The 16,339-nt window shown below is 46.3% G+C and overlaps 1 protein-coding gene across 3 annotated transcripts; it reads left to right on the top strand.

Annotated features, from left to right (window-relative positions):
- The first annotated feature begins 1,996 nt into the window (after positions 1 to 1,996).
- On the top strand, positions 1,997 to 15,645 carry LOC144107188 (tubulin beta-4 chain-like). 3 transcript variants are annotated; one of them, XM_077640207.1, is made up of 7 exons: positions 1,997 to 2,141; positions 2,891 to 2,999; positions 4,421 to 4,528; positions 12,735 to 12,979; positions 13,129 to 13,328; positions 14,830 to 15,266; positions 15,416 to 15,645. In XM_077640207.1, the coding sequence occupies exons 1-7, from the start codon at positions 2,085 to 2,087 to the stop codon at positions 15,586 to 15,588; spliced, it is 1,329 nt and encodes a 442-aa protein (XP_077496333.1). In that variant the 5' UTR covers positions 1,997 to 2,084; the 3' UTR covers positions 15,589 to 15,645. The 3 variants fall into 3 exon arrangements, with proteins under 3 accessions (XP_077496333.1, XP_077496328.1, XP_077496339.1); XM_077640202.1 differs by having other exon boundaries at positions 4,418 to 4,528; XM_077640213.1 differs by lacking the exons at positions 1,997 to 2,141; positions 2,891 to 2,999 and having other exon boundaries at positions 4,448 to 4,528; positions 12,722 to 12,979.
- The last annotated feature ends 694 nt before the right edge of the window (positions 15,646 to 16,339 follow it).

Below are 16,339 nucleotides of genomic sequence, written 5' to 3'. Positions count from 1 at the left end.
CGCAAAAAAATCCTCAGCATATTTAATCCAGTTAATGAACAATTTCAAGCGTAAGGAGGCCCATACCAAATCGCACTCAGCTTGCCACCGTTACAAATGCTGGTAAGGGATTGTCTGTATTGCTGTTGGGGCCTGATGTTTAATTCACAGGAAGTTATTTTAAAACCTGTTTTGATGCACAGCACGCGGAAGGCGCAAATGCAACCATTTTTCGCTTAATTTTGTACACTAGGTATGCGGATATCCATGGCTATTGAGGAAGGCTCCAATTTTACTCCTCTGACGTTATGTTAAGGTCTGTTTACACAATTAACCCCATATAGGAGACGCCGCAGTGCCTTTGGCGGTTGTCTGCTGATACCAAGGTCGCCAGTTCGATTCCTGCCGCGGCGGCCATATTTCGATGGAGGCGTAATACAAAAATACCCGTGCGCTGCAGCCACAAGTGGCGCATGTTAAAGATCCCCATTTTGGCTAAATTATTCTGCAGCCCTCCACTACGGTGTTCCTAATACCCTATGTGTCGGTTCGAGACGTTAAACTCGACAATTAAAAAAAATAAAATCTTGAGACCAATTTTTGTGTCGCGAAACAGGCTTTGCGTGACGTTCTACTTTCAGTTCGTAAAGTTCGCGCCTGGCTCGTATCTGGCCTGGCCCCGGTTGTTGTTGATGATGATAATGATGATGATTTTGGCCTCTGGTTGAATGGTACGTACCCACGGTGGGAGATTGGACAGGGTACATTGGCCCTGGTTATATGCGCACCAGGGGTTCCAGCAGAAATTCCGATATCCTTTTTTCTGACGGCGGACCCCGGATCCTTGGCTGCCATGTTGGTGAACGTCGCACAGTGAAATGTGATGCGCGTGTCTAACCCTGTTATCAGCACCTGTGATGCTGGAGGTCGGAGCAAGCGGCTGTAAGTGGATTAGGCATACGCACGGCCTGTCGCCGTGCTACGTTCACCAACATCAGACAATTGTCCGCGGGCAGTGTGCATACCTAACGCACCGAAAGCAGAACGCAACCCGGACCAAGGAACGGCAAGAGGCCCGTATTGTGAATCCACATTTACTAAAGAATTCCATGATCCATCCAAAGTATCGATCATGTACCTAGTAAAATCACTGCCCGGATGAACAATTTCTGCGCAAATTGTCTGTGTTAATAGCTTGCTGTTCACCAGGCATATATTGGCACATAGCCACCCAATCTGAACCTGGCAACGTTTGGCAGAAGGTTAGGTGGGCGGATGAGATTAAGAGGTTTGCAGGCATAAGGTGGGCGCAGCTGGCAAAGGACAGGAATAATTGGAGAGCCATGGGAGAAGCCTTTCTCCTGCAGTGAGCGTAGTCGGGCTGATGACGACGATGATAATAGTGACCCACCCAAACCCCCAACCCAACCTCCCATACCCACACCCAACCCCTTCCTCCCAATGGGAAGCCACTGTTTCGAGAGCACAAACCAGGATGACCAGCGCAGACTGATCGACCAGGCAACCCCGATTGGAACAGATAATGAGGCCCTGGACTCAGGTTTCTAACCTCTTGGGGCTACAGTCAGGCTGCTGCTGATGATGATGATGATAAAATAAAGTTTTCCAATCGGTCGGTAACATTCAAACTTTAGAACCGACCGCACGCGCACAAATCGAAAGGTTAGAAAAGTTAAAAAAATATGCTGCAGAATGCACGTTAGTTCTTTCGAGCGAAACCAATTTCGAGCACCGAGAAAAGAAAGTAGAAGAGGCCGAGTTTGCCCCTGCAGCCTGTTGAGAGAACCCCGTTGTGCCGGAAGCTTTGCGAAACGAAAAATAGTTCGCGTTGTACAGCGCATATCCTTTACACGGCACCGTGTACGTGAACTGAAGGCCTTATATATAACATCTGAAACGCATATACCATGGCAGGAACAGGCTGCGGCACTACTTTATGCGCTATTGAGTCGACACGCGTACACATAGGAACAGAGTTGAGGAAGAAGTGAGCGTTGATGCTGCGCAAGGCTACAAATACGTGGGCCCTTGACCCAGGCAGGCAGTCGGCATCTTGACAGCTTAGTCTCGGAGTGGCATCGAACATGCGCGAGATAGTCCACATCCAGACAGGCCAGTGTGGCAACCAGATTGGGGCGAAGGTAAGCCACCTCTACCACCTCGTGGGTTATTTCACGGCTCAGGGGATCGCGGTTGCCATTCGGTCCCAGTGCCGGTCCCGGCGCGTTTTACGTTGGTGATTATGTTGCGTCCTAAACGCCACGTACTAGAATCTCGTTTCAGGATACGGGCGAAAGCAATTGCCTGTGAAGCAGTCGCGGCTTTTACCAGACGTACTGCTTTCGTTCTAAGTTGTGGCCTTTTTGCGTTGGACAATGTTGAGCCCTAGCTAATGCTCATCGAATCTCTTGTTCTTGACCACTCCTTTCGCTCTGACCTTTTAATTACTGCTCGCGCTTTGAGAGCGTTGAGATATTGTTGTTGTTTTATGGCATATAGCTCAGACTTTATTCCCGGTTGTAAAAAAATTCGAGACAATCGGTCTTGGCGGAGAGGTGACATGGAACAGTTTTATGGCAAATGACTGCCGCAAAGCGATCGGCGAGGATTCTTTGCCGGAATTTTTTTTCGCACGACCTAGTTTTCGCGTATGATGCAATTCAAAGGCCTCAAGTGATCTTAGGCCCTGCCGGGTTTCCGCCATCAGCAAGACACATGGCGGGTGAGAATCGATGGCAGTTGACGAGTTGACTACAAAAACCAGTTGACAAGTGGAACTGTAGCAGTTATGTTGCTTTCGCTGTGAATTACAGCCTCTAAATATGCTTTGACTGCCACCACTGCGCGATGTGACGCCACTCTGATTACTGAAATCTTTTCCCGTCTGCAGTTTTGGGAGGTGATTTCCGATGAGCATGGCATCGATCCAAGCGGGGCGTACCATGGCGATTCGGACCTCCAGTTGGAGCGCATCAATGTCTACTACAATGAGGCCTCCGGTACGCGCCTGGCTGTATTTCGGTTGATAATTTCACTCTGAAGCTTCCCCGTCGAGTTGATGTTGCTTTGCGGCGGTTTCGCACTGCTAAGCATTACGGAAATTTGCCGGGCCGTTTGGCACATGACTTCAACAGAAACAGCAAGCGAAAGACAAAACCGAACGCTGTGTGTATGGTTGTCCCTTATTCTCGGTCCTGCCTTAATAGCGTTGTTTGTGCTGTTAAGCTGATATCTGGCCTGTCAATAGAGCTTCTTCAACGGCAGGCCTTTGCTCTTCAGGATTTAAATTCTACAACCGATCGCGCAAATCTAGTTAGGTCAAAGTGCAATGTCTAGTGACCTCTTCTGTTTGCGGCATGTTATGTTAGGCCATAGCAGCTTTTGAGGTTGCATTGCCACAAGTCCCGCAGGGATTAGCTTGAAGGTTCTTGGCCAAAGGCTTTTTTCTCATAGGCAATGAATGTTCACAACGCGATTGAGTTTTTAATAATAATAATAATTGGTTTTGGGGGAAGGAAATGGCGCAGTGTCGGTCTCATATATCGGCGGACACTTGAACCGCGCCGCAAGGGAAGGGATAAAAGTGGGAGTGAAGGAAGAAAGGAAGAGAGAGGTGCTGTAGTGGAGGGCTCCAGAATAATTTCGACCACCTGGGGATCTTTAACGTGCGCTGACATCGAAAAGCACACGGGCACCTTAGCGTTTTTCCTCCATAAAAACGCAGCCGCCGCGGTCAGGTTCGAACCCGGGTTCTGAATTCCCTCGTCAGGTTTGACGAGGACATAGTACGTCTCCCCTCTACTACGTTTCCTCTTGCTGCAGTGAGTTTGTAAGGAGTTTTTAACTCTATGTTTGCTAATACCGCCGCTGTGCTTCATTTGGAAGGGGCTCGATCATGACATCCATGATTCGGCGGACGCATTTCTATGGAGGCGAGATCATAAAGAGCCGTGTGTTCTGCGATCTTATTGCGCGTAAAGTAACCCGAGGTGGTGCAAATTTATCCAGAGGCCGGCACTACTGCGTTGATGACAGCTCATGTACAGTATTCGGAATGTTAATCCCATATAGGACACCGTAAGTTTAGTAATACGAAACAGAAGCGAAACAGGAGTCGCAACAGGACGTTAATTTAGTGACATCATTTTGATCCACCTCAATTTATCTATCGACATTTCACCTTCTGTTTTTCTGCTGAAAGATATTTAAATATTTTATTATTAAATATAACTGGATCTCCTGTTTGAAGGCCGGGAGGTGGCGCAAGGACCTAGTAGTGCCGCTTTTATTTGCTATGACACCTACAGTTGGCGCGCTCCATTTTCATTTCTTTAACTGGCTTTGTTGTGACGCAGGTACTTGTAATAACTGCACGGTATCTTTGTTGCCGCTAAGTGATATTTCTTTTTTGTTTGAGGAGGTAAATACGTGCCTCGGGCCATCCTGGTTGACTTGGAGCCGGGAGCCGTGGACGCCGTCCGCTCGGGACCATATGGACCACTCTTCCGGCCGGATAACTTTGTGTTCGGTAAGGGGCTTCTCGGCTTAAAACCTAGTACATAAACACACCCACAAGAGCGCACAGTATAGACTAATCTTTAAAGCGCACAACTGGCTAAAGTTGTACCCACATCTCTGTACGCACAGCGAATCCTCGCTCAGTATAATCCAGTCCGAGTGGCAGTCAGTTTAATACAGCCACGCAATCAAATACTTCGAGTTTGATCTATGGACATTCTCATCAGTTCCTTGCGAAACCTAGGCCGCCAAGATTGAGACGCAAGCTTGGTGGTTCATCAAGAATGTAGTGCGCCGTGAAAAGAGCTTATTACGAGAGAGGGAATACATGGGCCATTTCGAAAATAAAATGAATTGGAATAGAGGATATACAAGGCAAAAGCTGTCGGCGTTCAATGTGTTCATTGACGTGGACACCGTTCTAGACGCTTAAGGAAGTGCGTAAACTGGCTCCCCGGGTCAGTGGACGCTTCACTCGCTCTTCTAGGTACGTGACGATGGTGAAGACATGTGGGCTGCATACATTAATAATAATTGGTTTTTGGGGAAAGGAAACGGCGCAGTATCTGTCTCATATATTGTTGGACACCTGAACCGCGCTGTAAGGGAAGTGATAAGGGTGGGAGTGAAGAAGGAAGAAAGAGGTGCCGTAGTGGATGGCTCCGGAATAATGTCGACCACCTGGGGATCTTTAACGTGCACTGAAATCGCACAACCTACGGGCGCCTTAGCGTTTTGCCTCAGTAAAAACGCAGCCGCCACGGTTGGGTTCGAACCCGGGAACTCCGGAGCAGTAGCTGAGCGCCCTAACCCCTGAGTCATCGCGGCGGGTTTCTGCATACATTAGCACTGATAACTTAGTGGTAGACACGCGGCACTGCAGTAATAGGCCGCAGCGTTCATTGGGTGATCAACCTCTCGCGATCATGAACTGCGACCTGCCACAGAAGCAGGGTGAACGCGCTGCATATCAAAAGTGCGGAAGGCAATCAAATGGGGTTTTAAAGTGAAGGCTTTACTGGCCGCAAACTTGGGATTTCGCCGTGGCGGTGCTCCGAGGAAGCACATAACGTCACAACGTGCGGCTCACCGCGCATATTTCTTTCTCGTTCCCTAGTCACTACTGAGCATGAGCCACTAGTAGCATCGAGCCACAGGTGTCCGCCGCTGCGCAGCGCCACGCCTTTCCTCAAAATCCAACTTTCAATTTTCAGTTTTCTCTTTTTCTTTCCCTCCCTCCTTTATCGCTTCCTTTACGGCGCGGTTCGGGTGTCCACCCATATATGTGAGACGGTTACTGTGTCATTTCCTTTCCTCAAATACCAAACAAAACTAGTCAGCCGACGGTGTTCATAGTTCATTGGCGTTGACAACTTTGAAAAGGCCGCTCATTTTCACGAAAGGATAGACGTAATAATTAATGTAATAATTGGATTTTGGGGAAAGGAAATTGCGCAGTATCTGTCCCGTATATCGTTGGACACCTGAACCGAGTCGTAAGGGAAGGGATAAACGAGGGAGTTAAAGAAGAGGTGCCGTAGTGGAGGGCTCCGGAATAATTTCGACCACTTGGGGAGCTTTCACGTGCACTGACATGGCACAAGATGCGGGCGCCTTAGCGTTTTTCCACCATAAAAATGCAGCCGCCGCGGTCGGGTTCGAACCCGGGAACTCCGGATCAGTAGCCGAGCGCCCTAACCACTGAGCCACCGCGGCGCACAACCGGCTCCGTGGGTCAGTGGAGACCTAAATCTCGCTTTCATGCACGTGGCGCTGGTTTCCAAATGCAAAAGACTGCTTTGATTGCGTTCCCCACACTGGATAGGCAGCGCGCCCTCCCTGCCACCCTGGGAGGTGGCACGCAGTTAATGGTTGATCGCGAGATCTTGATCAGCAAACGAACGCAGCGGCCTAGCTATTGCTGCAGTGCCGCATGTCAGCCACAACGCTGTCAGCGCTATTGCATTCAGGCCACATCTTTCTCCCACCACTGCCACGTGCATCAAATCACGAATGAGGCGTCTGCATATTCAGGCAGCCAGTTATGCGCCCTTCCTTTGTACAACTCCATCGTCCTCTAGAACATTGTCAACGCCAATAACACAGTGAACGCCGACACCTTTCGCTTTGTATTCCCTAGATTAACTGAGCTAATCCACATTAATTTTTTGCAGTTGCATGCCAACGCCACGTTACACGAAAGCGAAAGTGAGGTGTCCACTGACCCAGGTAGCCAGGTGTGCGCCTTTCAATTTCGTAAAAATGAGCGGGCTCTACGTTGTCAACACCAATGCACCAAATGAGCGCCGGCGGCTCATTTTTTTTGTTTTGACGAAAGGAAATGGAGCAGCAACTGTCTCATATGTCTCGATGGACACTAGATCGAATGGATAAAGGCGGGATGGAAACAAGAAAAAAGAAAACTTGAAAATCGATTTTAAGGAAAGGTGTGGCGCGACGCAGCGGCGGAACACCTACGGCTCGGGGCAACTAGTGGCTCATGCGCAGCAGTGACTAGACACGCTTACCCGAAATGGGCCGCTGGCTATAGCCTAGCGTAGCTCTCGCTACAAAAAAATTCCATCCGCCTTTGACACAACATCACATCACTCAGCAAAACGCATAGGTGGCGCATTACACAAAAAAGGGAGGCGGCCGTCTGCGGGGACAATCCGGCATAAAACAAAATATTACAGACAGATATAACACAGGAAATGAGCACAGCTTTCGGTTCTCCCTCCCCTGTGTTCATGTCATTTGTCACCCGTTTTACGTAGGGACTCGCTGGAGAGATTGTGTTCTGTAGCCGAGTACAATGCGAGCCATGACTTGTTGAATTGTTTGCAGACGTGAACATATATTTTCAACTTCTTTCACCCGTCGCATTATTGGGAACTTCCGCAAGCTGTTAACTTCAACTGTGTTGAGCGTTGTTTATCTCTCTTCTCGCTACCTGCACCACGCAGCATAAGTATTGTTTTTTCCGCCCAGGGCATGGCTTTCTTTCATGCCCAGCTTTCTGGGACATCTACTACTTGTGCCATCTACCGGCAGTGGCGGCAACAGGGAGCGTAACTGAATGGGAAGGGGTACAAAAAAAATCGTAAAACGTGAACAAAATCACTTACAAAAATGCTTCGGGGATTTGTATAATATACACTTAGCTGAGGAATGTGCCGAAGTTTCTGTCCTGTGCTATTAATACACGAGCTTCCCAGCGCGTTTGAATATTATACGATGCTGCCTACGGGAGGGGGCCAAAGTTTTGGCATTTTTCCAGACTTTGAAACTGTATAGCACCGTAACACAGATAGATATCGAAAATGCTTCCCGGTTTTAGGTACCAAAATATATGGTGTTTAAAATGGTGTGAAACGATTTGGCATAGCTTTGATCAAGAAGCTTCCTGAGGCCTTTTAATTGAAACGTGATATTGCCTAAAATATGAAAGATGGCGCCCGGCACCGAGCTACGCTGCAGAAGTGGTTCGGACTGCTGAAGTTACGTGCAATTCGACGCTTACCTTTTTATCGGGTGACTTTTGCCTTGCAGACAAGAACACATGTCAGAGCTCGAACCCAGTGTCTCGACCGGAGCTTTAAATAAAGAAAGTTGTTACGATGACCATGCATTAACGCAGCTACATAAAATATTCGCGGCTGTTCATATATGCTTGTCGTGGAGCAACTTTGCAAATTGTCAGCCCTTTGCTATTATCTAAAAAGTTTATTGGGGCGTGTGATCATGATATATTAGGGTATGAGGGCTAGCTCGCCTGAATTTTAGCTATTGTTGCTTTTAAGGAGCGTAGCGGCATCCAAACGGCCGACATCAAAAAGTATTCGCGGATATAAATGTTTAAGTTTATTCTTTTAATACTTATTTAAGAGAATTTGATATAGCTTTACTCAGATACATTCTGAAGCTGTTCAGCTGTTTTCGGGCAGAACACAAAATTTGGAGTCTAGAAGCAAATAGCGTCTAGATAGACGTTCAGGTTGTTACTGTCACGTTCACCTGTAATGCTTTCAAATTTGTGACTCCAGCGTTGTCCGAATATGGTGACTCGAGTTTGCACTTAGAGTTCTAACCTTGGTTCAGAACCTTTTGTTTTGGTCAACTAATTTTAATACATGTGCTCGTTTCTATAGAAAATATATTAGTATGAATGTATGAATGAAAAATTTTACGCATGATCACTATTCATACTTTTATTGCTGCAGCTATTGGCGACTTTTTTTGCTGTTCTTTCATTCTGACTTCTGTAATATGCATGCATGATGTATTGCCGGGATCCATCCTGTGTAACACATCTGAAAAAGTGAGGCTTCGCTTTTGATGTACGAAACTTCGCTTTTAAAGATACCGCGAGATACCGCCAACTTTTTTCCATTTTTGCAAACAAATTGGTGAATTTAATTGTGTCCACTTCTGGGCTACGAAAAAGCACTTTTACATGGACGTCATCAAGGAAGCATTTCATAACGGTATATATAAATGGTAAATATGGTGGCTGTCGCAATTTGCGACGCTGGCAGTCGCTGCTACGCTGCTTCGTCGGCCAATTGTCATGATATCGCATTTAATTCTCCCGCACCTCCCAGAGTGACATCGCAAGGGGCCGCCAGGTGCAAGAGGGTTAACCACGCATAAACAGGGTTAGTCGCGATGTCATATCAATCGTCTGAAGCAACTGTCTTGACAGCCTCCTTTGAAGAACGTTTCCATCTGTCCTTTGAGGCTGGGCTGTAATCATTTTAAGCAATAAAGTTTTCTTTTTCACCCGTATAATAGATGAGTTGCGTTATCGCAAGCAGCATGCTTTTAAGATTCATCTTCTTCAAAATGCTATGAAAACGTGTAAAAAATTGACCGCCAACAGCAAGATCACAGGATGTCAAGGGGTATAAATTAGAGGGGGGAAGAAAAATAAAAAACAACTAAGTGTCCTGCCCATGCCAGTACAAATACTACATTGAGACTGTTAAAAGAATGAAAACTAGAAGTGCCCCCCGTTAGGACGGCCAATAAAAATCAAGAGAAACACCCCCACAAATACATTCAAAGAGAGGGAGAGGGGTGGGCGGTTGGGGGGTGGCAAAGTCTTGCACAGGGTGCCGGGTGATGTAAGGCCGGCTCAGGACCCAGCCGCTATGCCCACATTTCAGCGTACGCGAAATGCAACAACGCTGCGGCTGTTTACCCCCGGGGGGTCGAATTAGTTCGAAGCGCTCCAGTGCGATGTCCCTCATAGCCTGTAATGGAACTAATTTGTACAATTTCATTGTAGCTTTTCCCAGTTCCCAGTTTACTCTGCCTGCAGCAGCATTGATTTCCGTGGTCAGGTGAAAAACTAATTATACTGCACTGAACAATACTATCGCTTACTTTGGAAGCAGCAGCGTTTGGTAAATCAAACCAAATACAATTGTAATAGAGAGGTACAGCGCAACAAAAATAACCAGACTCTAAAATAATTGCATTCTATATTACAAAGTTAATGAGAATATCAAATAGGCGGGGATGTCATTATAGCAGGCGGGGATGTCTATAGCTCGTAGGGGAAAGCACAATGTCAGCAAATTACCATGAATGAAGGGGAAGCCTTCGTAACGATAACACTCATGGGAAGTGATCTGTTACGTTTACAGTAATATTCGAAGCACTGGAGGTTATATTTCTTTTCTCCTATGCACCTTTGGGGAGGAAATCGAGCAAATGTAATAGGTCTATTTTCACGGCGTCGCTGTCAATAAACTTGCACTTGTCACAATATCTGATAGCTGGTGCGGAAGGGGTTATAACTTCCCCGCAAAAAGGCAAGGACAGGGGCTATATTGCCGACATAAAATATTTTATTATACACTTTTTATACAACATTTGGAAACAAAATGTGAACAGTCAGAATCACAAAGCGTCATTACCTTGTGTTCATGTTACATGTACAACCAGAACGATGCACTCCGAACGTAATGAATATGAATATAACTAAACACACTTCACAGTAACATGGCATACAAAAGAAGCAATACTTTGCGAAAAGAATAAAGAACAAGGCAAACTTTTAATCGGTTGCCAAACAAAATGAGTCAGCAAAGAAGGACATACACATGAACATAAATGATGGCATTGAATGTGCGTAGTACTGCTGTCGTCACTTTTCTCGAGCCTGTTTGTGCGCATTGTGCACTTGATGCCAGTATCATATGATCTACGCCCGATACGACCAATCAGTTTTCTTAAATTCGCTGCAAAATTTTTTCCTACTGCCCCCCAGAACTTAAAGGCGTGTGTGCATGTTCATTTTCAGAGCACCCCCCCCCCCCAAGTACTTTTTCTAGCTGTACTGATTGCGTTATAAATCGGTTATCCATGGTTTGTTTACATAAAAGAATTTTCTTACGCAAAAGACAAGCCAACATATCATTTTAAAAGTGACAACTGCAATACTTACAAAACACACATATCACATTTATATTACACCAAAAAATTGCTCAGGGCATATATGGCAGGTAAACAGTCACATAATACAAAGACACTATTTTTAGTACACACCGAACACTCCTTTTGAAGCAGGTCACATAAGACATCAGGAACAGTACTCTTCATCTTCAAGCAGTGATGCACTTTCTAAACTAGAGGTACAACACAGCACTATAAGTATAGGAGGAAACACGCAAAACTAAAAGGCACATCTCCCCACATAACTGTTATCTCCTCCTATGGCTACAATCATTGCTTTTCTCTTTCTTTCCTTACAAGGTTGCGAAGTTTTTCTTTTGATTTGACTTTCGTCGACATTCCCATAGCCCGAAGCTCCGTGCGCAATTCTCCTTCATCCATGTCGTCCACATTTTGTAGACAGTTTCCTTCGCTCACTTTTTCATCTGCACAGCGTAGCCTCTTCGCCCGTGTCTCTTGAATAAGTCCCTCAAACCAATACTCTTGGTCCCGCTTTTTATATGCACGGCTTAGTCTGATATTCTCGCTCAATTCAAGCCTTTTCGCCAGCTTCAGAGCGTCAGCGGGTGCATTCGACATGTTAGACTTCTCATGGTGTAGATGCTTTAGCACGTCGTTTTTTTCCTCTAACCCTTGGCACTTGAACCTTTCGTGCTTTGCGGAAGCGTGGTGCGCGAGAATATGAATGTATGGCTTAACTCTATCGCCACCATAGGCTTTGCAACCTTGGGCTCCTAATTCTAAGAACGTGTGAAAGAATTGTGAGGTTTCTCTTTCTATGCTGCGACCTTCAACATCAATTTCCAGGTGGTACAAAATTTTCCGCATAAGCTTTCAAAGGAGCAAAGTTTTTTCCTCTGTATGAGGGTGCAATTTCCCGGCCAGTTTTTCAGGCAAAGCCTTTAGCAGGCGCTCACAATCGCCCCCCGATACCGACGTGAATGTTTTTCCCTTGTTTCCTTCATTGGCTTCCCAGACGTGAAATTTAATCCCACAGTTATTTACGGCGTCAACGATGTCCTGAACGTGTATGGTCATGCAACGTGGGTTGCGGACTTTTTCACGGTAATCTGTCTTCTGCTTCTGAAAGCAATCCATCTACAAGGCGGTTAACTATACTTAACTTCATGTGCAATACATCAGGAATTATTGAATCAGAGTCGAAGTTAAACAATGGCACGTTTTTCATCCCGTTCGCCTCTGCGCAGCAATCAGCTTTGATGTTCTCAAGAGTGCGGATCAAAGGAGGCTCATTAAAGCTCCTGTTACTTGTCAGAACTGAGCACCTTGTCTGTGGGTTTGCTCGACAAAATGGACAAGGATAGTGTGATGCAGCAGACTGAAGACCCTGAACAACAAGCAAAAATTTCAAATCTGACCCTAGACAGATGCGAATCGGAATCTCGTGGTCCCCTACATATATGCTACCCCTTCGTGCGACAACATTAATTTCTTTTATCAAATCCCGAAAAGCATCTCTTATTTCAAAATAACCTTCCGAGATCTCCGCCACACCGAGAAGGCGATGAAGGTTATGGCTTTGTAGGTGCCGCGTTTTGCAAATGATGACGAATGATAATCTTGTCCAGGCCATGCGTCTACTCACAACGCAGCCATCACCCTCTATTTTTACAAGGAGTGCCTCGAGGAGTTCTCTGTCTCTGAGTGGCTTTCCTTTATTGCATATTCCAGTACTGATTTTCTTCAGGATACAGTTTGTGCAAGTATACGCCTTTCACAGCCCGCCCCTTCAGGTCAGAGTGGCGCTGGCAACAATTGGGCCAAGGGCCACTACACCGAGGGTGCTGAACTGGTGGACTCGGTGCTCGACGTTGTGCGCAAGGAAGCGGAATCCTGTGACTGCCTGCAGGGATTCCAGCTGACCCACTCCCTGGGCGGTGGTACTGGATCTGGCATGGGCACACTGCTCATCTCGAAGATCCGTGAAGAGTACCCCGATCGCATCATGAACACCTACAGTGTAGTGCCCTCTCCAAAGGTGTGTGACATTATCTGCAGGAGCCAACTTCAGCATCTTTGAAGCAAATCAAACATGACATTTTGGTCTTGCTTTATAAGGCGTCTTCCTTGAATTTTGATTAGTCGTTATGCACAAAGTTGTCATTCTCTTCCTGCGGCTACCATTAGGTTTCAGACACTGTCGTCGAGCCCTACAATGCTACTTTGTCAGTGCATCAGCTTGTGGAGAACACCGACGAGACCTACTGCATCGACAACGAAGCACTCTACGACATCTGCTTCCGGACGCTTAAGCTCACCACTCCCACCTACGGAGACCTTAACCACTTGGTTTCTGCAACGATGTCTGGTGTGACCACATGCCTGAGGTAAGTATTTCGCAGCTTCATTCAAGGGGTCACTTAAGCGCCTCATGCATGTTCATAAAGAGCCCAAAGAGGTCGACACCATCCGCCGAATTGTTAGTTCCGACGGTAGTGATCGGTTCATAATGGAACAAGCACTGCAAAGACTGCGGTCGCCAAGGTCTTTTACAAAATATTTAGAGTAATACACTACAGCTAATCTCCATGTATAAAGTGCATGTGGTGGCAATATTTTAAGAAAATACAATGACGAGCAAGAAAGCAAATAAAAGCACCCTCACCATCCGCATAAAAACTAACAAACACCGCACCTGCTATAGCCAGCCAAGCAGCTGCTCAAGGAAGCTTTGAAAAACACTTCAAAGAAAGTGAATTTGGCAACGGCAGCAATAACGAGAAGGCGGCTGCCGTCGGGAATAATGGAGCGGCGCCTAATCTACGGCATGCGATTGCACACATTGGGAATAAAATGGCCGTGTTTCACCACTGTACCTCAGAAACTCATGAGGCGAAAAGGTAAATTAAGGCCTCGCGCTGTAAATGATGAAAAACTACTCTGTTCAAAAAGCAAACATCTCAAATCTCTTGGAAATTATTTAGGTGTGTGTCAGTGGAGAATGCTTTTTGAACTGTTTCTCCTTTATAAAGCGCACATTTATCTCGTTCAGCTCCTTAATCCTAGCGTACAGGACCTCCATATAAAGCCTCACGTACAGTGGAATCAGTTATCCCCGTTTTCTCTTCGGGAAAAGGGAATACACATTCCCACGTTTTGGTATGGAAGTTTTTCTTCGATAAATAGTGGCACTTTCTGAGGAAGTTGGGAGCAGAGTACCACATTAGCGTGCTGAGCAGTCAGTATGGAATACTGGTTGCCATTGTTGGGGATGGTGTTTTAGGGCCTGGAGAACTATCACTTAATTTTAAAGTGCCACGACAACCGGCAGACTGGTGAAGTTAATACCCATCGATGTTCTCCTAATGTAGTAATTTGTATAACCTTTGAAGCTGGATACGAAGCAGTGTCCATGTGAAGAATCCATTTTTATTTTTTTGTGATTTTGCCAATGAATGGAAACAGCAACAGAAGAAATCTTGTTACCTTACTGGAGCTGGTTTGTTTCTCCGCCGTTGTAATTTGGCTGAGGCAAATAACAGGCATGCAGTTTCAATGTTCTCTAGAACAGACTGGCAAAGTGTAAACTATGTCACTTCTGAAATTTCCATGAGTTCGTTCTTTCATTGGGCTTCGTTCTCTGCACTGGCGTGAAGAGAACTGAATTTAAAATTTGATGACCCGATATTCAAAAGCTTTGAACGAACAGCGGCAACAATCGCGACATTCTACAAGATGCCTCCACTGACCATTGTAGCTGCTTTATAATCTTACCACAATCTTGTTCTGACTGCTCCCAAACAAGAGCGCCCAACATACCTCTGTAAATTCTCTCTCCCCTTTTGAATTAAGCGGGCTTCTAATCAAGCACCGTCCCATTCCTCACAGATTTCCTGGGCAGCTGAATGCTGATCTTCGCAAGCTGGCCGTTAACATGGTGCCCTTCCCTCGCCTCCACTTCTTCATGACTGGCTTTGCTCCACTCACGTCTCGCGGCTGCCAGCAGTACCGGGCTCTGACTGTGCCAGAGCTGACGCAACAGATGTTCGATGCTAAAAACATGATGGCTGCTTGCGAACCCCGCCACGGTCGTTACCTGACAGTTGCTGCAGTCTTCAGAGGCCGAATGAGCATGCGGGAAGTCGATGACCAGATGCTCAACATCCAGAACAAGGACTCGAGTTACTTCGTTGAATGGATCCCGAACAACGTAAAGACAGCTGTCTGTGACATACCGCCTCGAGGTCTGAAGATGTCTGCTACTTTCATTGGGAACAGCACAGCCATTCAAGAGCTTTTCAAGCGGATCTCCGAGCAGTTTACAGGTGACCATCGTGTTTGATTTGAAAGTGCTTCTTAAAAGCACATGCTTTCATTGTAGGTACCCATTGCTGTCGATTTTCTGGTACAGCGCATTTTCGGGGACAGTTCTAGGAGTGTGACCCCGCCTGCTTGATATATTATTTTTTTGCAGCTATGTTCCGCCGCAAGGCCTTTATGCACTGGTACACCGGAGAGGGCATGGACGAGTTTGAGTTCACCGAGGCTGAGTCCAACTTGAACGAACTGGTGTCAGAATACCAACAGTACCAGGAGGCCACCCCTGAGGACGAGGAGGAATTCGAGGAGACCCAGGCAGAGGCCTAGTTTGTGTGCAGTGCTTTTTTTCTTTCGGTTTACAATAAAGTGTCTGTTTGTCATGGATCCTTGTTTTTGAGCCAGGTGCTTGTGCACTTTAGTATGTCGTAGGCCCGCACTGCGTCACAAGCATGGTCACGCAAAGCAGCTAAACCTTACTGTATTGCAATGTGCGCACATCTGAAAATAGCCGTGTGACCGGCGTTTTCGGCATTTTGACGAAACTCTAAAATCTGTTAAAATCTTCTCATCGAACCACTTTTAGAGCGAACGCAAGGTGATCTTAAGAAAAACAAGTTTTGATGAGCTATTATTGGTCTCGGATACTTCCTGTCTGATGATGTGGCAAATTCTCTGTGCTGTCGAAACTGATACCAGACGAGACGGTTTTTAGAACATCGCTACGGAGAATACATTTAGCTTATTCTCAGTGTTACTTGACTGAGGTTTTTTGGCGTATTATCTAGCCATCGTTTGTCTCATATTTTTACGATTTTTAACAAAAATTTCAGTAACGGGATCTTCGTCAATACTAGGACGATCGAATCACTTTCCTTGAGAGACTCTTCTACTTGAGGCAAGGAAAACACGTTGAGAAGACGCCGACAGGACATCAAGTAGCATTTGAGGCTGCTTGACCAATTCATTGTTCAGCGATAGTCGAGCTCCTCGGGGCTGCTGAACCTGTAGCGATCGAACCACAAGGCCCATATCTCGTCCTTCTGTGAGCGGCATAGCCCTAACCCGGGACGCAGCGCAG

This window comes from Amblyomma americanum, chromosome 1 (assembly GCF_052857255.1).
Source record: "Amblyomma americanum isolate KBUSLIRL-KWMA chromosome 1, ASM5285725v1, whole genome shotgun sequence".
Lineage (NCBI taxonomy): Eukaryota > Metazoa > Arthropoda > Arachnida > Ixodida > Ixodidae > Amblyomma > Amblyomma americanum.
The sequence above is the reverse complement of the archived record's forward strand: the minus strand, read 5'-3'. Positions and strand labels throughout refer to the sequence as shown.